This window comes from Salmo trutta, chromosome 1, assembly GCF_901001165.1.
Source record: "Salmo trutta chromosome 1, fSalTru1.1, whole genome shotgun sequence".
NCBI lineage: Eukaryota > Metazoa > Chordata > Actinopteri > Salmoniformes > Salmonidae > Salmo > Salmo trutta.
In genome coordinates this window covers 18,478,276-18,500,986 of record NC_042957.1, presented here as the reverse complement: position 1 = coordinate 18,500,986, position 22,711 = coordinate 18,478,276, and the positions used below count along the sequence as shown (strand labels likewise).

Sequence of the window (22,711 nt, the reverse complement as noted above, 5' to 3'; positions counted from 1 at the left end):
TGGGACACCAGTTTACCACAGCTGGTATTCCCTTCAAATTCACCATAGAATCTTCAAACACCGTTCTAAAGACTGCTGTCATCTAGTGGAAGCTTTAGGAAGGGCAAAATGAACCCTAAGTCACTGTATACAGTCAAGGCAATCACTTGAAAGGACTACAAGCACCAGACTTCCCACTTCCTGCTTGACTTTTTCTCAGGTTTTTGCCTGCCATATGAGTTCTGTTATACTCACAGACACCATTCAAACAGTTTTAGAAACTTCAGAGTGTTTTCTATCCAAATCTACTAATAATATGCATATTGTAGTTTCTGGGACAGAGTAGTAACCTGTTTAAATTGGGTACTTTTTTCATCCGGCCGTGAAAATACTGCCCCTAGCCCTAAGAGGTTTTAAGCGAAACTTCCAAACAAAAAGAAACAAACAATCAACGAACCGTGACATCAGAGGTGCAACATGCACTAACTCAAAACAACATCCCACAAAGCAGGAGGAAACAGGGAACCCTTAAGTATGATCCCCAATTAGAGACAACAAACCTCAGCTGCCTCTAATTGGGAACCATACCAAGAGCACCAACATAGAAATAATAAACCTAGAACACCCCCTAGTCACGCCCTGACCTACTATACCATAGAGAACCAAGGGCTCTCTATGGTCAGGGTGTGACAGTACCCCCCCAAAGGTGCGGACTCCGGCCGCAAAACCTGAAACCAACTGGGGAGGGTAGGGGGGGTGATTAGTGTCGGTGGCGGCTCTGGTGCAGGTCGTAGCCCCCGCCCAGACCCCGGATCTGGCCATGGCGCCGGGCTGAACGCAGTGCCTGGACTGGGCACCGGTGCAGAAGAAGGCTCCGGCCATGGAGCGGGACTGGACATCGTGGGAGGTTCCGGACTGTGGACCGTCGCAGGAGGTTCCGGACTGTGGACCGTCGCAGGAGGTTCCGGACTGTGGAGTGTCGCAGGAGATTCCGGACTGTGGACCGTCGCAGGAGGTTCCGGACTGTGGACCGTCGTAGGAGGTTCCGGACTGGGGACCGTCGTAGGAGGTTCCGGACTGTGGACCGTCTTAGGAGGTTCCGGACTGTGGACCGTCGTAGGAGGTTCTGGACTGTGGACCGTCGTAGGAGGTTCCGGACTGTGGACCGTCGTGGGAGGTTCCGGACTGTGGACCGTCGCCGGACGCTCTGGACTGTGAACCGTCGCCGGACGCTCTGGACTGTGAACCGTCGCCGGAAGCTCTGGACTGGAGACCGTTGCCGGAGCGCTGGACTGGGGACCGTCGCCGGAAGCTCTGGACTGGGGACCGTCGCCGGAAGCTCTGGACTGGGGACCGTCGCCGGAAGCTCTGGACTGGGGACCGTCGCCGGAAGCTCTGGACTGGGGACCGTCGCCGGAAACTCTGGACTGGGGACCGTTGCCGGAAGCTCTGGACTGTTGATGCTTACTGGAGGCCTAGTGCGTGGAGCCGGTACAGGTGGCATCAGACTGGTGACACGCACTTCAGGGCGAGTGCAGGGAGCAGGCACAGGACATGCCGGACTGGGGAGGCGCACTGGAGGCCTGATGTGTGGGACCGGCACAGGTTGCACCAGACTGGTGACACGCTCTTCAGGGCGAGTGTGAGGAGCAGGCACAGGACATGCCGGACTGGGGAGGCGCACTGGAGGCCTGATGCGTGGGACCGGCACAGGTTGCACCGGACTGGTGACACGCTCTTCAGGTCAAGTGTGAGGAGCAGGCACAAGATATGCCGGACTGGGGAGGCGCACTGGAGGCCTGATGTGTGGGACCGGCACAGGTTACACCGGACTGGTGACACGCTCTTCAGGGCGAGTATGAGGAGCAGGCACAGGACGTGCCGGACTGGGGAGGCGCACTGGCGGCCTGATGCGTGGGACCGGCACAGGTTGCACCGGACTGGTGACACGCTCTTCAGGGCGAGTGTGAGGAGCTGGCACAGGACATACTGGGTTGTGGAGGCGGACTGGAGACCTGGTGCGTAGGGCCGGCACAAATTGTACCGGAACGATGACACACTTCGCACGGCAGGTGCGGGGAGCTGGCACAGGACGTACTGGGCTGTGGAGGCACACTGGAGACCTGGTGCGTAGAGCCGGCACAAATTGTACCAGAATGATGACACACTTCGCACGGCGAGTGTGAGGAGCAGGCACAGGACATGCCGGACTGGGGAGGCATACTGGAGGACTGATGCGTGGGACCGGCACAGGTTGCACCGGACTGGTGACACACTCTTCAGGTCGAGTGTGAGGAGCAGGCACAGGTCATGTCGGACTGGAGAGGCACACTGGAGGCCTGATGTGTGGGACCGGCACAGGTTGCACCGGACTGGTGACACGCTCTTCAGGGCGAGTGTGAGGAGCAGGCACAGGACATGCCGGACTGGGGAGGCGCACTGGCAGCCTGATGCGTGGGACCGGCACAGGTTGCACCGGACTGGTGACACGCTCTTCAGGGCGAGTGCGAGGAGCTGGCACAGGACATACTGGGTTGTGGAGGCGGACTGGAGACCTGGTGCGTAGGGCCGGCACAAATTGTACCGGAACAATGACACACTTCGCACGGCAGGTGCGGGGAGCTGGCACAGGACGTACTGGGCTGTGGAGGCACACTGGAGACCTGGTGCGTAGAGCTGGCACAAATTGTACCGGAATGATGACACACTTCACACGGCGAGTGCGGGGAGCTGACACAGGACGTACTGGGCTGTGGAGGCGCACTGGAGACCTGGTGCGTGGAGCCGGCACAGTTTTTACCAAACTGCTAGCACGCTCCTCAGGAGAGCTGACTCAGGTGGCATCAAACATATAACACGCTCCTTAGAGAGAATGTCGTGCATCATACAACAACACAACAACTCTCTCATTTCTCTCTCCAATTTCTCCATCAAGTCACTGACGGTCTCTGACTCTCTCTGTTCACTCTCCTCCAATTTCTCCCACTTCTCCCAGATCGGCTCTGGTTCGCTCCTCCGCTCCGCCGACCCCCCTGTGTGCCGGCTGTCCTTTGGGCTTTCCTTGTGGCCGCGAACCCCGGCGTCGTCGCTGTCCTCCCTTCTCTCCTTGCGTCTTCCGCCAAGGAAGGGTTTCGTATCCTCTCATGTCCTCCCAAGTCCAAAACTTCCTCACCTCATGTTCACGTTGCTTGGTCCTTTGTTGGTGGGATATTCTGTCACGATCATCGTAATGAACGGACCAAGGCGCAGCGTGATTAAAGTTCCACATATTTATTTAAGCGAAACTTCCAAACAAAAAGAAACAAACAATCAACGAACCGTGACATCACATGCACTAACTCAAAACAACATCCCACAAAGCAGGTGGAAACAGGGAACCCTTAAGTATGATCCCCAATTAGAGACAACGAACCTCAGCTGCCTCTAATTGGGAACCATACCAAGAGCCCCGACATAGAAATAATAAACCTAGAACACCCCCTAGTCAATCCCTGACCTACTATACCATAGAGAACCAAGGGCTCTCTACGGTCAGGGCATGACAAACAGTGCACAACAATCGCTAATTTATCATAACCATTACAGATAACAAATCCTAATCACTAAATTGCCTAATATAAACTCAGCAAAAAAAGAAACGTCATCTCACTGTCGACTGCGTTTATTTTCAGTAAACATTTGTATGAACATAACAAGATTCAACAACTGAGACATAAACTGAACAAGTTCCACAGACATGTGACTAACAGAAATTGAATAATGTGTCCCTGAACAAAGGGGGGGTCAAAATCTAAAGTAACAGTCAGTATCTGGTGTGGCCACCAGCTGCATTAAGTACTGCAGTGCTTCTCCTCCTCAACGACTGCACCAGATTTGCCAGTTCTAACTGTGAGATGTTACCCCACTCTTCCACCAAGGCACCTGCAAGTTCCCGGACATTTCTGGGGGGAATAGCCCTAGCTCTCACCCTCCGATCCAACTGGTCCCAGAGGTGCTCAATGGGATTGAGATCCGGGCTCTTCGCTGGCCATGGCAGAACACTGACATTCCTGTCTTGCAGGAAATCACGCACAGAATGAGCAGTATGACTGGTGGCATTGTCATGCTGGAGGGTCATGTCAGGATGAGCCTGCAGGAAGGGTACCACATGAGAGAGGAGGATGTCTTCTCTCTAACGCACATCGTTGAGATTGCCTGCAATGACAACAAGCTCAGTCCAATGATGCTGTGACACACCGCCCCAGACCATGACGGACCCTCCACCTCCAAATCGATCCCGCTCCAGAGTACAGGCCTCGGTGTAAAGCTCATTCCTTTGACAATAAACGCGAATCCAAACATCACCCCTGGTGAGACAAAACCACGACTCGTCAGTGAGGAGCACTTTTTGCCAGTCCTGTCTGGTCCAGTGAAGGTGGGTTTGTGCCCATAGGCGACGTTGTTGCCGGAGATGTCTGGTGAGGACCTGCCTTACAACAGGCCGACATGGCCTCAGTCCAGCCTCTCTCAGCCTATTGCGGACAGTCTGAGCGTGTCACGACTCCCGCCGAAGTCGACCCCTCTCCTTGTTCGGGCGGCGTTCGGCGGTCGACGTCACCGGCTTATTAGTTGCCACCGATCGATGTTTCACTGTTCGTTTGGTTTTGTCTTTATTGTGTACACCTGTTTTGATTTTCCCTAATTATGTTCATTATTTAAACCTCTGCATTTCCTGTTTGTCTTGTCGGTAATTGTTTTCCTGTTGTGTGTGAACGGAGGTGTTTTCTCCGCGATATGTATTGTCCTCGGAGAAGATTTATTGATTATTTAAGTAAACACGTTTGTTTACATTGATCCCTGTGTCCTGCGCCTGACTCCTCTACTTCTCCTAAAGATATTCATGACAGAATTACCGACCAGTATGGAGTCAGCAGGAGCAGCCAGTTCGCCTATTCAGATAGAGGAGCGCGTCCAGCAGCAGGCGAGTATGATCCAGGATCTTATGACTGCCATGGATTGCGTGCTACGGAACATGGAGAGAGTGGAGAAGAAAGGATGTCCCGTTGACCCAGCCACACCACCGCCCGGCACACCTCTGGATCCTATCCAACCGCCGTCTGGATCCGGTGGGATTCGGCTCTCGCTCCCGGGAGCGTATGACGGAACAGCTGCCGGGTGTCAGGGGTTCCTACTCCAGCTGGAGCTCTACCTGGCGGCTGTCCAGCCGCCGCCCTCGGGACGCGAGCGCCCTCATCTCCTGTTTGACTGGTAAAGCCCTAGAGTGGGCCAACGCCATCTGGGAGGTGGAAGACCCGACTCGGAATAACTACGAGGACTTCTCCCGCCGCTTTTGGGCAGTATTTGATCATCCACCAGACGGAAAAGCGGCGGGAGAGCGCTTGTTCCATTTAAAGCAGGAGATGAGGAGCGCTCGGGAGTTTGCACTGGATTTTAGAACTCTGGCGGCTGGTGCAGGATGGAATGAGCGGGCCCTGATCGATCACTACAGGTGTGGTTTGCGAGAGGACGTTCGTAGGGAGCTAGCCTGCAGGGACACCACCCTCCACTTGGACCAGCTGATGGACTTATCTATCCAGCTGGATAACCTGCTGGCCTCCCGCGGACGTCCGGATCGGGGTCCGTTGGTTCCATCCTCCAGTCCCTTAGACCCAACACCGATGGAGTTGGGCGGGGCTGGTACTAGGGAGACCGGAGGGGAAACCATTTCATGCACCAGAGGTGACCGCAGAGGACACACTGCTGGTCGGTGCTGGGGAGGTTTTCCAGGTAATCGAGGTGGTAGGCGGAACACTGGTGGTTCATCTCAGGTGAGTAGGCACACGACTCACCCAGACCCCCCTGTTGCTCACATGTGGTTATCTATAAGATTTCCGGGGTTTTCCCCGCATTCCCAGCATAAGGCGCTAGTAGATTCAGGCGCAGCTGGGAACTTTATAGATCGGTCTTTGGCCAATAGATTAGGGATTCCTATTGTTCCCGTTGATGTTCCCTTCCCTATACATGCCCTAGATAGTCGTCCTTTGGGGTCTGGGCTAATTAGGGAGGTCACAGTTCCCATTGCTATGGTGACGCAGGAGAGTCATGAAGAGAGTATTAGTCTCTTTCTGATTGACGCTCCTGCGTTTCCCGTTGTGTTGGGGCTTCCCTGGTTGGCTTCTCATGATCCTATTATTTCGTGGCAACAGAGGGTTCTCAAGGGATGGTCCTGTCAGTGTTCAGGGAGGTGTTTAGGTGTTTCCTTAGGTGCCACTACGGTGGAAAGGTTTCCACCTTGCACATTCCTCCCGAATATGCCGATTTGGCAATCGCCTTCTGTAAAAGGAAGGCGACTCAATTACCACCCCATCGACCGGGGGATTGTGCGATTGTGCGATAAATGTCCTGGAGGGTGCTGCACTTCCCAGGAGTCACGTGTATCCTCTGTCACAGGAGGAGACGGTGGCTATGGAAACATATGTCGCTGAATCTCTGGGACAGGGATACATTCGGCCCTCCATTTCACCTGTCTCCTCAAGCTTCTTTTTTGTGAAGAAGAAGGATGGAGGTTTACGCCCGTGCATTGACTATCGAGGTTTGAACCAGATTACTGTGAAATACAGTTACCCGCTACCTCTGATCGCCAGTATGACAGAGTCATTGCTCGGGGCGCGCTTCTTCACAAAATTGGACCTCAGGAGCGTGTACAACCTGGTGCGTATCAGGGGAGGGGATGAGTGGAAGACGGCATTTAGCACTACATCTGGGCACTATGAGTACCTCGTCATGCCGTATGGGTTAATGAATGCTCCATCCATCTTCCAATAATTTGTGGATGAGATCTTCAGGGACCTGCACGGGCGGGGTGTAGTGGTGTATATAGATGATATTCTCATATACTCCACCACCCGCGCTGAGCATGTGTCCCTTGTGCGTACGGTGCTTGGTCGACTGTTGGAGCATGACCTTTACGTCAAGGCGGAGAAATGTCTGTTCTTTCAACAGTCCGTCTCCTTCCTTGGGTACCGTTTGTCCGCGTCAGGGGTAGAGATGGAGACTGATCGCATTTCAGCCGTGCGTAATTGGCCAACTCCAACCATGGTAAAGGAGGTGCAGCGGTTTTTAGGGTTTGCCAACTACTACCGGAGGTTTATCCGGGGCTTTGGCCAGGTGGCGGCTCCCATTACCTCCTTACTGAAGGGGGGACCGGTGCGGTTGCGGTGGTCGGCTGAGGCGGACAGAGCTTTTGGTAACCTGAAGGCTCTGTTTACCACGGCTCCAGTGCTGGCGCATCCTGATCCCTCCTTAGCATTCATAGTTCAGGTGGATGCATCCGAGGCTGGAATAGGGGCTGTGCTATCTCAGCGCTCAGGTAACCCACCAAAACTCCGCCCCTGTGCTTTCTTTTCGAAGAAGCTCAGCCCGGCGGAGCGAAACTATGACGTGGGGGATAGGGAGTTGTTAGCTGTTGTCGGGGCTCTGAAAGCGTGGAGACATTGGCTTGAGGGGGCTAGACACCCTTTCCTCATTTGGACTGACCACCGAAATCTGGAGTATATTCGGGCAGCGAGGAGACTGAACCCTCGCCAGGCTAGGTGGGCTATGTTTTTCACACGCTTCGTTTTCACTCTTTCCTACAAACCAGGTTCCCAGAACATCAAGGCAGATGCACTGTCCCGGCTGTATGATAAAGAGGAGCGGTCCACAGAGCCCACTCCCTTAATTCCAGCCTCATGCCTGGTGGCACCGGTGGTATGGGAGGTGGACGCGGACATCGAACGGGCGTCATGTGCAGAACCCACTCCCTCCCAGTGTCCCGTTGGGCGCGTGTACGTGCCGTTTGATGTTCGCGATCGTTTGATCTGTTGGGCCCACACATCACCCTCTTCTGGTCATCCTGGTATAGGTCGGACGGTGCGCTTCCTTACGGGAAAGTACTGGTGGCCCACGTTAGCCAAGGACGTGAGGGTTTATGTCTCCTCCTGTTCGGTATGCGCACAGTGCAAGGCACCTAGACATCTGCCCAGAGGGAAATTACAACCCCTTCCCGTTCCGCAACGACCGTGGTCACACCTATCGGTGGATTTCGTGACGGATCTTCCCCCGTCACGGGGTAACACTACGATCCTGGTCGTTGTAGATCGGTTTTCTAAGTCCTGCCGTCTCCTTCCTTTGCCCGGTCTCCCTACGGCCCTACAGACTGCGGAGGCCCTATTCACCCATGTATTCCGGCACTATGGGGTGCCTGAGGATATAGTCTCTGATCGGGGTCCCCAATTTACATCTAGAGTCTGGAGGGCATTTATGGAACGCCTGGGGGTCTCGGTCAGTCTTACCTCAGGGTTCCACCCCAAGAGTAACGGGCAGGTGGAAAGAGTCAACCAAGAGGTGGGTAGGTTTCTGCGGTCCTATTGCCAGGACCGGCCGGGAGAGTGGGCATCATTTATCCCTTGGGCGGAGATGGCCCAAAATTCCCTACGACACTCTTCCACTAACCTTACCCCGTTTCAGTGTGTGCTAGGGTATCAGCCGGTCCTGGCACCATGGCATCAGAGCCAGATCGAGGCTCCTGCGGTGGATGAATGGTTTCGGCACTCGGAGGAGACATGGAACGCTGCCCATGTACGTCTTCAACGAGCCATCAGGCGCCAAAAGGCGAGTGCCGACAGCCACCGCAGTGAGGCCCCGGTTTATGCACCGGGGGATCGGGTCTGGCTCTCGACCCAAAACCTGCCCCTTCACCTGCCCTGCCGGAAGCTGGGTCCACAGTTTGTGGGGCCATTTAAAGTCCTGAGGAGATTGAACGAGGTTTGTTATAGGTTACAACTTCCCCCTGATTATCATATTAACCCCTCGTTCCATGTGTCTCTCCTCAGGCCGGTGGTGACTGGTCCGCTCCAGCAGTCGGAGGTACGGGAGGTTCCTCCGCCCCCTCTGGACATCGAGGGGGCCCGGCATATACCGTACGAGCCATTATGGACTCCAGACGTCGGGCGAGGGGCCTTTAGTACCTCGTGGAGTGGGAGGGGTATGGCCCGGAGGAGCAAAGCTGGGTACCGGCGGAAGACATCCTGGATCCGTCATTAATCCAGGATTTTCACCGCTTCCGTCCGGATCGCCCTGCTCCCCGTCCTCCGGGTCGTCCCCGAGGCCGGTGTCGGCACGCTGCTGGAGCCGCGCGTCAGGGGGGGGGTACTGTCACGACTCCCGCCGAAGTCGACCCCTCTCCTTGTTCGGGCGGCGTTTGGCGGTCGACGTCACCGGCTTACTAGTTGCCACCGATCGATGTTTCACTGTTCGTTTGGTTTTGTCTTTATTGTGTACACCTGTTTTGATTTTCCCTAATTATGTTCATTATTTAAACCTCTGCATTTCCTGTTTGTCTTGTCGGTAATTGTTTTCCTGTTGTGTGTGAACGGAGGTGTTTTCTCCGCGATATGTATTGTCCTCGGAGAAGATTTATTGATTATTTAAGTAAACACGTTTGTTTACATTGATCCCTGTGTCCTGCGCCTGACTCCTCTACTTCTCCTAAAGATATTCATGACAGAGCGCTGATGGAGGGATTGTGCCTTCCTGGTGTAACTCAGGCAGTTGTTGTTGCCATCCTGATGTTTGGATGTACCGATCCTGTGCAGGTGTTGTTACACGTGGTCTGCCACTGCGAGGATGATCAGCTGTCCGTCCTGTCTCCCTGTAGCGCTGTCTTAGGCTTCTCACAGTACGGACATTGCAATTTATTTCCCTAGGCACATCTGCAGTCCTCATGTCTCCTTGCAGCATGCCTAAGGCACGTTCACACAGATCAGCAGGGACTCTGGGCATCTTTCTTTTGGTGTTTTTCAGAGTCAGTAGAAAGGCCTCTTTAGTGTCCTCTTTAGTGTCCATGTTCATTCATTGTTTATGGTTCATTGAACAAGCATGGAAACAGTGTTTAACCTCTCTGGGCCAGTGGAACGCTTGCCCACCTACTCAACAGCCAGTGTAATCCCGTGGCGCGATATTCAAATACCTTAGAAATGCTATTACTTCAATTTCTCAAACATATGACTATTTTACACCATTTTAAAGACAAGACTCTCGTTAATCTAACCACACTGTCCGATTTCAAAAAGGCTTTACAACAAAAGCAAAACATTAGATTATGTCAGCAGAGTACCCAGCCAGAAATAATCAGACACCCATTTTTCAAGCTAGCATATAATGTCACATAAACCCAAACCACAGCTAAATGCAGCACTAACCTTTGATGATCTTCATCAGATGACAATCCTAGGACATTATGTTATACAATACATGCATGTTTTGTTCAATCAAGTTCATATTTATATCAAAAACCAGCTTTTTACATTAGCATGTGACTAGCATGTGACTAGCATACCCACCGAACACTTCCGGTGAAATTACTAAATTACTCACGATAAACGTTCACAAGAAACATAACAATTATTTTAAGAATTATAGATACAGAACTCCTTTATGCACTCGCCATGTCCGATTTTAAAATAGCTTTTCAGTGAAAGCACATTTTGCAATATTCTGAGTAGATAGCCCGGCCATCACAGGCTAGCTATTTTGACACCCACCAAGTGTGGTACTCACCAAACTCCGATTTACTATTAGAAAAGTTTGATTACCTTTGCTGTCTTCGTCAGAATGCACTCCCAGGACTTCTACTTCAATAACAAATGTTGGTTTGGTTCCAAATAATCCATAGTTATATCCAAATAGCGGCGTTTTGTTCGTGCGTTCAAGACACTATCCGATGGGTATTTAGATTTTTACGAATTATCTTTGAAAGATCGGGTCCTGAAAACGGATGCTTCTTTTCTTGATGAGTTTATATTCATATGCTATTTAAGATCCATTTATTGAAACCGTAATATAATCTGGTTATATTTTATCGTGGGACACAATCTTCAAAAAGGTAGCAGACCCCGGATGCACCTTAAACAAAAACACAAAAATAAACCCAAAATAAAAATAATCCCAAACTAAAGGGGGAGAAGGGAGGGTGGCCACTGTCACCGACGGTTCTTGTGCTACACCCCCCCTCCCCAACCTCCTACTATGGAGGTGGCTCAGGCTCCGACCTTACTCCCCAACCTAACCTGTCCACCCCCGCTAACTGGTTATTATATATTACCCTACCCAAAGTCTCTGGACTAAGGCGCATCGCTGAAGACCTCGCGCTGATGCGCGTCGCTGGAGACCTCGGACTGATGCGCGTCGCTGGAGACCTCGGGCTGATGCGCGTCGCTGGAGACCTCGGGCTGGAGGGCGACTCTGGGAGATCCGGACTGAAGGGCGACTCTGGGAGCTCCGGACTGGAGGGCGACTCTGGCTGCACCGGTTCCGGACTGTAGGGCGACTCTGTCGGTTTCGGACTGTGGGCCGACTCTGTTGGCTCCGGACTGTGGGCCGTCTCTGTCGGCTCCGGACTGTGGGCCGTCTCTGTCGGCTCCGGACTGTGGGCCGTCTCTGTCGGCTCCGGACTGTGGGCCGTCTCTGCCGTCTCCGGACTGTGGGCCATCTCTGTCGGCTCCAGACTGTGGGCTGTCTCTGCCATCTCCGGACTGTGGGCCGTCTCTGCCGGCTCCGGACTGTGGGCTGTCTCTGCCGGTTCCGAACTGTGGGCTGTCTCTAGACGGGGTACTGTCGCCGGAAGCTCTGGACGGGGCACTGTTGCCGGACACTCTGGACGGGGCACTGTTGCCGGACACTCTGGACGGGGCACTGTTGCCGGACACTCTGGACGGGGCACTGTTGCCGGACACTCTGGACGGGGCACTGTTGCCGGACACTCTGGACGGGGCACTGTTGCCGGACACTCTGGACGGGGCACTGTTGCCGGACACTCTGGACGGGGCACTGTTGCCGGACACTCTGGACGGTGCACTGTTGCCGGACACTCTGGACGAGGCACTGTTGCCGGAAGCTCTGGACGGGGACTGCGCACTGAAGGCCTGATGCGTGGGGCTGGCTTAGGAAGTGCCAGACTAGAGACACGCACCTCAGGGCAAGTGTGAGAGAAGGAACTGGATACACCGGGCCATGAGTAGGCACTGGAGGTCTGGAGCGCACCTCTTGCACAACCCATCCTTGCTGGATGGTAATAGTAGCCCTGCACGAGCGGAGTGTTGGCACAGGGCGAACTGGCCTTTGCAGAGACCTGATGGCTGCCGTGCGTAGAGCAGGCGTAGGATAGCCTGGGCCTAGGAGGCTCACTGGTGGCCAGATGTGCTGCGCAGGCATCCTCCTTCCAGGCTGGATGCCCACTCTAGCACGACACTTGCGAGGGGCTGGGATCGCTCGCACCTGACTGTGCGTGCGCATGGGCGAGATTGTGTGCACTTCCGCATACACCGGTACTCTCACTGCCAGACGCTCCCCATAATAAACACGGGAAGTTGGCTTAGGGCTTACCCTAGGCCCAGCCAAACTACCCGTGTGCCCCCCCAAAAAAATGTTTTGGGGCTGCCTCTCGCACTTGCCTCTCAGTGCGTATAATGCCTCATAATAGCACCGCTCCACCTTGGCTGCCTCCAGCTCCTCCTTAAGGCGCCGATACTCCCCAGCCTGGTGCCAAGGTCCTGCCCCATCCAGAATCTCTTCCCATGTCCATGACTCCACAGAGCTCTGCTGCTGCTCCTTCCTCCGCTGCTTGGTCCGTTTGTGGTGGGTAGTTCTGTCACGGGCGTTGTAAGGATTAGACCAAAATGCAGCGGGAATGTGTATACTCATCTTTTTAATAGGCAGAAAGAAGGAAAAACAAAACAAAACACACATATACAAAAACAAAGACGATAAACAGTCATGTAAGGCTTACATCTATACAAGGAACAACTACCCACAAAATCCCATAGAAAAACACCCCTCTTAAATAGGACCTTCAATTAGAAGCAACTAGGAACTGCTGCTTCCAATTGAAGGCCAATCCAACAAACACCACATAGAAATAGACATACTAGAACTAACATAGAAATAGACTAACAAGAACATAACCCAACAAACCCCGAAACACTCTTAACAAACACCCCTCTTAAAACAGAACATATCCCAACAAACCCCGAAACACTCTAAACAAACACACCCCTGCCACTTCCTGACCAAACTACAATAACAAACAACCCCTTATACTGGTCAGGACGTGACAGATGCGCATCTCACATCATGTCACAACATCGACAGAAGGTGGCGCCACTCCTCGTTCGGGCAGCGCTCGGCGGTCGTCATCGCCGGCCTACTAGCTGCCACCGATCCTCTTTTCATTTTCTTTTGGTGAGGTCTGTTTTATGTGTGCACCTGTATTGTGTTAGGTCGTTAGTGGGGGGGTTATTTAGTCTGTCTGTTTAGGTTTGGGGATTGTGCGGGATTGTTTTTGTCTACATTGGTTAGGTTGGGGTTTAGGTTTTCCCTCTGCCATTTGTTTATTAAGGCATACGAGTTTTCCTGGGCTGCGCCCCTACTCTGTTTACGGGCTCTTACTTTTTGTTGTATTTCGCCCTGCCTTGCATTTTGTTGGCAGTCTTGGACTGATACCTATTAAAACGTGTTTTCACGGACCTTGGTCTCCTGCGCCTGACTTCACCCCTCCTGCTTATTTGAGTACCCTGACACATCCCAGTTATTCTCAAGGAGTGATCATTTGAAACAGGCTTATTTTGGCACGTTATTAATTTTACATTGAACACTGCGTGGTGATGAACTAAGGCCACAACTTCTGTTTGGTGAGTATCATTCAATCAATCAAATGTATTTATAAAGCCCTTTTAACATCAGCCGATGTCACAAAGTACTATACAGAAACCCAGCCTAAAACCCCAAACAGCAAGCAATGCAGATGTAGAAGCACGGTGTCCAGGAAAAACTCCCTAGAAAGGCTGGAACATAGGAAGAAACCTAGAGAAGAACCAGCCCTGTTCTGGCTGAGTAGGCCTAGGCTTAATTATTATGATGAAAATATGCTCTTTGTATTTGGGTTCCGGCGCAGACAGAGATGGCCGCCTCGCTTCGAGTTCTTAGGAAACTATGCAGTATTTTGTTTTTTTTATGTATTATTTCTTACACTGTTACCCCAGGAAATCTTAAATATTTATATGTACATATTCTTATTCATTCATTTACACTTGTGTGTAAAAGGTAGTTGTTGTGAAATTGTTAGATTACTTGTTAGATATTACTGCATGGTCGGAACTAGAATCAAAATAATTTCGCTACACTCGCATTAACATCTGCTAACCGTGTGTATGTGACCAATAAAATTTGATTTGATTTAATGTTTTTTCATATTTTGAGTGTGGAACCTGTCTATGTTTAAGGGGGTTATAGCCTAAGCTAGGGATGGGCAATTTTGTTTTGTTTTACAGTTAATGTTGTGCAATTCTACACACTTTTCCTAGCCTCGGTTCGTTCGAGGCTACTCTTTGCCATGGGGTATAGAGAACATTTAGCAATTTTATGACTCATTTCATGCAATTCTACTCATTTTGACATGGAGCAGAGAGAAAAAAATGCTGTTTTACAGTTACCTTCCAGCAATTCTACACATTTTGCCATAGGGTGGAGAGAAATGTTTGTAATATGATACCTGAGTGAGACTGACTAACAAAATCAATGGGGGCGAGCGAAACAGCACCCCTCTGTCTCCTTATGTGTATACCATGCGTCTGATGCTGTATGGGCAAAAGGAGTATGGCATGTCATACTTTTTCTGACCAGACAAAATCAGATACATGGGCTACATATAGTAAGACAGAGGGGTGCTGTTTGGCTCGCTAGTTTCAGCAGAGAAGAAGAGGCAAAGCGAGAGGGCTCACTCTCACAAAAATCTGTCCTGAATAAGCCCAATGCGTTTCTATGGGCATAATTTGCAGACCTAAGCTTGCGCCTATTTGGGGAGCCAGCAATTTGTGCATCGCGGTGGGGTAGCATTAACAAGGGCAGAATTATGTTTGAGTTTATGTTTGGTTGGTGTGGTGTTCCCGGAGTCCTTGGCGATTCCCGGTTTTATGGTAGGGGAATTCTTTCTCTTTGCTCTTGTTTTCTTTAATAAGATGTGTTGGGCGGAGCCGGGAGGGTCGTAAGCAAATTGGGACACACCTGGGCTCGGGTGTGTCTGGGGATAAACACTCCATTCCCTCCATTCATTGAGGAGACTCTCTCCACGCAGACACACTGTTATTTTTGGTTGTGGCATTTTGTGGATTCTTTGTTTTGACACCACTCAAAACCCCTCATTATCACCATCTATGCATGCAACCTCACTTACACTACTGATTACTGACTACACACACCATTGTTAATTGTATATAGTTAACTTTAGTTAATAAATATATTTTTGTTATTCCTTGATCTCTGCGTTGTCTCCCTTTTTGTTACGGGCTACGAGCCAGTTTGTGACAAGGTAATGTGTCTTGGTGTAATTTAAAATGTTGAGACAAGAAGAAGGGGAAGGGTGTGTGGCGAAGATATGGGCTTCTCTCTCCAGAATGCATGTACTCAGCTCTCCAGAATGTGCTCCGCTGTGTCCTGCCAATTCATGCACATTCATTGTTTCATTGTGCCGATTGTTTGCCCTTTGATTGTTTATTTTTTATTAATTCCCCATTACATACAGTACCAGTCAAAAGTTTGGACACACCTACTCATTCAAGGCTTTTTCTTATTTTTTTTTAATTTTCCACATTATAGAATAATAGTGGAGACATCAAACTATGAAATAACACATATGGAATCATGCAGTAACCAAAATAGTGTTAAATAAATCAAAAATATATGTTATATTTGAGATTCTTCAAAGTAGCCATCCTTTGCCTTGATGACAGCTTTGCACACTCTTGGCATTCTCTCAACCAGCTTCATGAGGTAGTCACCTGGAATGTATTTCAATTAACAGGTGTGCCATGTTAAAAGTTAATTTGTGGAATTTCTTCCCTTTTTAATGCGTTTGAGCCAATCAGTTGTGTTGTGATAAGGTAGGGGTGGTGTACAGAAGATAGTCCTATTTGGTAAAAGACCATGTCCATATTATGGCAAGAACAGCTCAAATAAGCAAAGAGAAACAACAGTCCATCATTACTTTAAGACATGAAGGTCAGTCAATACGGAATATTTCAAGAACTATGAAAGTTTCTTCAAGTGCAGTCGCAAAAACCATCAAGCGCAATGATGAAACTGGCTCTCATGAGGACCGCCACATTAAGGAAGACCCAGAGTTACCTCTGCTGTAGAGGATAAGTGCATTAGAGTTAACTGCACCTCAGATTGCAGCTCAAGTAAATGTTTCACAGAATTCAAGTAACAGACACATCTCAACATCAACTGTTCAGACGAGACTGTGTGAATCAGGCCTTCATGGTCGAATTGCTACAAAGAAACCACTACTAAAGGACACCAATAATAATAAGAGACTTGCTAGGGCCAAGAAACACGAGCAATGGACATTAGACCAGTGGAAATCTGTCCTTTGGTCTGATGAGTCCAAATTTGAGATTTTTGGTTCCAACCGTCTTTGTGAGACGCAGAGTAGGTGAACGGATGATCTAAGCATGTGTGGTTCCCACTGTGACGCATGGAGGAGGTGGTGTGGGGGTGCTTTTCTGGTGACACTGTCAGTGATTTATTTAGAATTCAAGGCACACTTAACCAGCACGGCTACCACAGCATTCTGCACCGATACGCCATCCCATCTGGTTTGCGCTTAGTGCGACTATCATTTGTTTTTCAACAGGACAATGACACAATGACCCAACACAGACAGATAGAAATGGAGGCAGACAGGCGGAGTAGAGCGATTAATGCGATTGAAAGAACCTGAATTTTCATCCGGATATTTCTACTGTTTTTATTTGTTGGCTTTAGGCGTATGTATTTTCTTTAGTTTGTGATTCAAGTTATAGGTCTACTGTTGCATTGGCCTGATTTCCATGCAGTAATGTCTTTAGCCACCAATGGATCCCGGTGTATCAATGTGTCAATAGAGGCAAAGTGTCACGTTCTGACCTAGGAGAGCTGTGTTTTTCTGTTTAGTCAGGTCAGGGTGTGATCGATGGGTGGGCATTCTATGTTTTTGTTTTCTATGTTTTGGCCAGGTATGGTTTCCAATCAGAGTCTATCGTTGTCCCTGATTGGAAGCCATACTTAGGCAGCCTGTTTTTCCTGTTTTGGTGTGGGTAGTTCTTTTCCGTTTTGTAAGTAGTACCTGACAGAACTGTTGGCTGTCGTTTTGTTGTTTTCTGTTTAAGTGTCATCATTAAAGTATTATGAGCCCTCTACACGCTGCGCCTTGGTCCCCTTCATACGACCCTCGTTACACAAAGGCTGGTGTTCTTGCATTAGTTGAATATTTACTTTTAGATTTTTATCATTTTAATTCAGATTTTTATGATTAACCATGTGACAATAAGTTTGACAAATGAAAACATGATTTAATTTTTTTTTAACTGTTCCTTAAAAATGCTCATATAAAAATAATCATAACTGGCACGCGGATAGTTAGAAATGGTAGGATATATTGTAACACCACACTTTGGCTGCTACTGTAGGATGAATGATAGAATGTTAAAATGATATGCGAAGCATTTTCTCCATTGTTTTTGATGGTAGGCCACTCTGGTAAGCCTACATTATGATCAAATAGCCACAGTTGCCTACTTGGCCCCTGTTAAAAATGTGAGCTAAAGCAGTTACAGCCTCAGTGTTCACAGTAAACGCGCGCTGGAAGTTGCACAGAATTTTCACAATGTTCATGTTTGCTCTCAGCAGACCAGAAATTTGCTCAGTGCCGAAGAAAATTAGAAGAACATTGGTTGAGACCCCACCTGATCTGCCCCCCAAAATGATTGAAGGCCTTCAAAAGGGGGGCTGCGGGTGCATCCCTGACATAGGCTAAACAATTCTAAATGGCACTAGTAGTTCACAAAGTAGTCTAAGCGAAAAATAGACGAGACGCAATTATTCCAAAACTGCAGCTCATTGTTGAAGCACATATTTCCCTACTTCAATCAATCAGTCCATTTTGAATTTGATCTAAAACTTTTGTCATTGGCAAGGAATGTAGCTTGTGTATTCCATTAGTTAGAGGCATTTTTATATGCCTACCGTCCCACTGTTTTTATAGGCATTTATTTCTGTAGGCCTAACGGGAGCTTGTGTGTGAACTCAGCAAGCGTGTGTGGAGTGAGGAGTCAGAATGCATGCAGACATAGAGGGGAAAGGGAATTTAGGGTGAAGAACTGTGTGTTGCTGGCCTTGGTTTCTTTTTTGTTATGCACTGAAAAGAAAATGTCCATTGTCTTCACATTTTTTTAAATCTCTGGTTAAAGATAGAGTTTTGACGTCCGTTCTCATGTGCATCCCTAGTCCTCGGTCACCCCGTCACATGACGCAAGTTCTGTCAGGGAAGTCCACTCAGACCCATGTCATGTGGACCCTGGTCCTTACAATGACCCTGGCCTGTCAAGACCCTGACCCTGGCCTGTCAAGACCCTGACCCTGGCCTGTCAAGAACCTGGCCTGTCAAGATCCTAGACTTTCAAGGCCCTGGCCTGTCAAGACCCTGGATTATCAAGACCCTGGATTGTCAAGATCCAAGACTGTTAAGACCCTGGCCTGTCAAGATCCTAGACTGTCAAGACCCTGGTCTGTCAAGACCCTGTACTGTCAATACCCTGGCCTGTCAATACCCTGACCTTGGACTGTCAAGACCCTTGCCTGTCAAGATCCTAGACTGTCAAGATCCTGGCCTGTCAAGATCCTAGACTGTCAAGACCCTAGCCTGTCAAGATCCTAGACTGTCAAGACCCTGGTCTGTCAAGACCCTGGCCTGTCAAGACCCTGGATTGTCAAGATCCTAGACTGTCAAGACCCTGGCCTGTCAAGACCCTGGCCTGTCAAGACCCTGGATTGTCAAGACCCTGGCCTGTCAAGACCCAATAGCAGTGGGATTGAGAAGTACAAAGTGTGACCATTTGTTCTGGCAACAACTTTCTCAATTGACTCCATTGTCTCCAAATCACTGATCTGTCATAATGACACTTAGTACACAGACCCAGTCCCATGTATTATGTACACCAGGGATGGGCAACTTTTATGAGGGTGGGGGCCACAAAAAACTTAAATCATCATGAGGGGCCGCAGCGGCTCACGGGTCTACGTACACACACGTGCAGTCAGAGCCGGCCATTGCGTTTTGAGGGCCTTAGGCAAAATTGCTGATGTACCCGGCAAACAATGCGAGCAGCTATCCAGGACCTTGATTGGCCCCCCGTCTCTGTTGGAGATTAAATCCTTTTCCCCCCTCATCAATCTACGCACAAAACCCCATAATGACGAAGCAAAAAAATATTTTTCGAAATCTTTGCACATGCATAGAAAAATAAAAGAAATATCACATTTACAGAAGTATTCAGACCCTTTACTCAGTACTTTGTTGAAGCACCTTTGGCAGCGATTACAGCCTCGAGTCTTCTTGGGTATGAGGCTAGCTGGGCACACCTGTATTTGGGGAGTTTCTCCCATTCTTCTCTGCAGATCCTCTCAAGTTCTGTCAGGTTGGATGGGAAGCGTTGCTGCACAGCTATTTTCAGGTTTCTCCAGAGATGTTCGATCGGGTTCAAGCCCGGGCTCTGGCTGGGCCACTCAAGGACATTCAGAGACTTGTCCCGAAGCCACTCCTGCGTTGCCTTGGCTGTGTGCTTAGGGTCGTTGTCCTGTTGGAAGGTGAACCTTCACCCCAGTCTGAAGTCCTGAGTGCTCTGCAACAGGTTTTCATCAAGGATCTCTCTGTACTTTGCGCTGTTCATCTCTCCCTCGATCCGATCCTGACTAGTCTCCCAGTCCCTGCCACTGAAAAACATCCCCACAGCATGATGCTGCCACCACCATACTTCACCGTAGGGATGGTGCCAGGTTTCCTCCAGACTTGACACTAGGCATTCAGGCCAAAGAGTTCAATCTTGGTTTCAGTTAGGTGCCTTTGGCAAACGTTTGGCAAACTCCAAGCACGCTGTCATGTGCCTTTTACTGAGGAATGGCTTCCGTCTGGTCAATATACCATAAAGGCCTGATTGGTGGAGTGCTGCAGTTATGGTTGTCCTTCTGGAAGGTTCTCCCATCTCCACAGAGGAAGTCTGGAGCTCTGTCAGAGTGACCATCGGGTTCGTGGTCAACTCCCTGAGAAAGGCCTTTCTCCCCTGATTGCTCAGTTTGGCCGGGCGGCCAGCTCTAGGAAGAGTCTCGGTGGTTCCAAACTTATTCCATTTAAGAATCATGGAGGCCACTGTGTTCTTGGAGACCTTCAATGCATTTTTTGGTACCCTTCCCCAGATCTGTGTCTCGACACGATCCTGTCTCAGAGCTCTACGGACAATTCCTTCAACATCATGGCTTGGTTTTTGCTCTGACATGCACTGTCAACTGTGGGACCGTATATAGACAGGTGTTTGCCTTTCCAAATATTTTCAAATCAATTGAATTTACCACAGGTGGACTCCAATGAAGTTGTAGAAACATCTCAAGGATGATCAATGGAAACTGGATGCACCTGAGCTCAATTTCGAGTCTCATAGGAAAGGGTCTGAATACTTATGTAAATAAGGAATTTCTGTTTTTAATTTTTAATACATTTGCAAACATTTCTAAAAAATGTTTTTTGCATTGTCATTATGGGGTATTGTGTGTAGATTGAAAAAAATCTATTTAATCAATTTAGGAATAAGGCTGTAACGTAACAAAATGTGAAAAACGTCAAGGGATCTGAATACTTTCTGAATGCACTGTATACAAGCACACACCCACGTGCGTGTGAGTGCACACACACACACACACACACACACACACACACACACACACACACACACACACACACACACACACACACACACACACACACACACACACACACATGCACACATGCACACACACACACTCTCCCTGCTCAATCACATTACACATACTACAGTGTAGCTCAGTTGGTATAGCATGGTGCTTGCAACGCCAGGGTTGTGGGTTCAATTCCTACATGGTCCAGTAGAAAAACGTATGCACTCGCTACTGTAAGCGGCTCCTTTTTTGGGTAACAGACTTATACAACAAAATGTACAATGTGGACCCAGATGATATAACTTAAAAGTAATAATTAAAACACTTGTTTCCAAAGTGGTCCTCGACGGTAAAAATAATTATACATATAATTAAAAGACAAAAATACAAACAACCATAAATACATTAATTGATATTGACATTCTAGAAAGTGGCACTATTCACTGCACTTTTCTCTAACTTTAAAAATATATATATTTTTAAAATAATTTCACATTTCAACCTTAAAAAACCTATTCATTGCACATCATACCTATCATTAAAATAATTACACCTGACCAGCAGTTATTACGTGACTTTTCTCCATAGTACCGTAGCCTACCTGTGAAACGTTTCTTCCCGGTGAGGTCAAACTCATTGGAAGGGCTGTTGTTGAAGGGCCTGCTCTCTGGTTCAGGGGTGGGGGGGTCTGGGGTGGTGGTGGTAGGGGGCAGGGTGGGGGGCAGGGTGGTTTGCCACAACATCTCATCTAGAAAACGAGGCAAACAAACAGCAAATTAAGGCATGAACATCGCAGCCTAGATACATATACCATTGAATCCAATCTAAATGGGTGTGATATTTTGCTACATAGGACTAAACCTGTGTAATTGCCTTGTAATAATCATGTAATAGCGCTGGAAATGAGTGTGATCTCACTGGAAAGGAGTGTGATCTCACTGGAAATGAGTGTGATCTCACTGGAAAGGAGTGTGATCTCACTGGAAATGACTGTGATCTCACTGGAAATGACTGTGATCTCATTGGAAATGAGTGTGATCTCACTGGAAAGGAGTGTGATCTCACTGGAAATGAGTGTGATCTCACTGGAAATGAGTGTGATCTCATTGGAAATGAGTGTGATCTCACTGGAAATGACCTAGACGGTTTTCCTTTCAAAAGACAACTTCTTCCATTATCTTTTCCATTCCTGGGGTACCAGATATTGAACATGATGCTCGATTCGCAGTAGATTACTGTATGTTCATGGTTCTGAGCCTTTGAAAAAGAAAAGGAGAGCCGCACACTCTAGGAGCTCAGATGCAATAATTGAGTAAACTAATATGCAACGTTTCTACAGACAAGCTGTCTTCGTCAGGGTATAAGCCTAACAAATGTGTAAGGATTAAGTCAGTGAGGTCTGTGAAATCAATGAGTTACTTCCAGCAGCACCAGTAGGTCTGGCCTGTGGAGTGCCAACGGACCTCTGCATAACATCATCATGTGCCTAAAACACAGCCTTGAGCCAATGCAATTGTCCCACACGACTATCCTATAGCAAGCTAATAGGACTCAGTGCATACGAGCAATTGTTTTCTTATTGTGCTTAAACGTTAACATCATAATGCTCACCAAACATAACATCATCACAGTTGCCCCATTCACTAAAACCAGTGACCATGCATTACCATAACATACCATAACATGACATAACATGACATGATATAACAGTCATCACGCAGCAATATCAGAGAACAGAACAGTGCAGTAGAGCATGCCAGGGCATTCATTCTCTCTGGGTTAGAAACGCAGTCCACAGGCACTGTATAGTTGAGTTGGGTTGGCCAGATAAAACATCAGAAACACAGTCGACGATGGAAGTAGCCCCAACCCCAAACCAAACAAACACACAACTGACCGCAGCAAAAAAGCAAAGACCACAGGCAAGGAAACA

At 49.0% G+C, this 22,711-nt stretch overlaps 1 protein-coding gene across 1 annotated transcript in view; it reads right to left on the bottom strand.

Annotated features, from left to right (window-relative positions):
• Positions 1-22,711, bottom strand: part of LOC115205325 (fibronectin type III domain-containing protein 1) — a 93,956-nt gene that overhangs the window by 29,598 nt on the left and 41,647 nt on the right. The window contains exon 15 of the mRNA XM_029771582.1: positions 21,380-21,526. Within this exon, the coding sequence (XP_029627442.1) occupies positions 21,380-21,526 (147 nt within the window). The remainder of the gene's footprint in view (positions 1-21,379; positions 21,527-22,711) is intronic.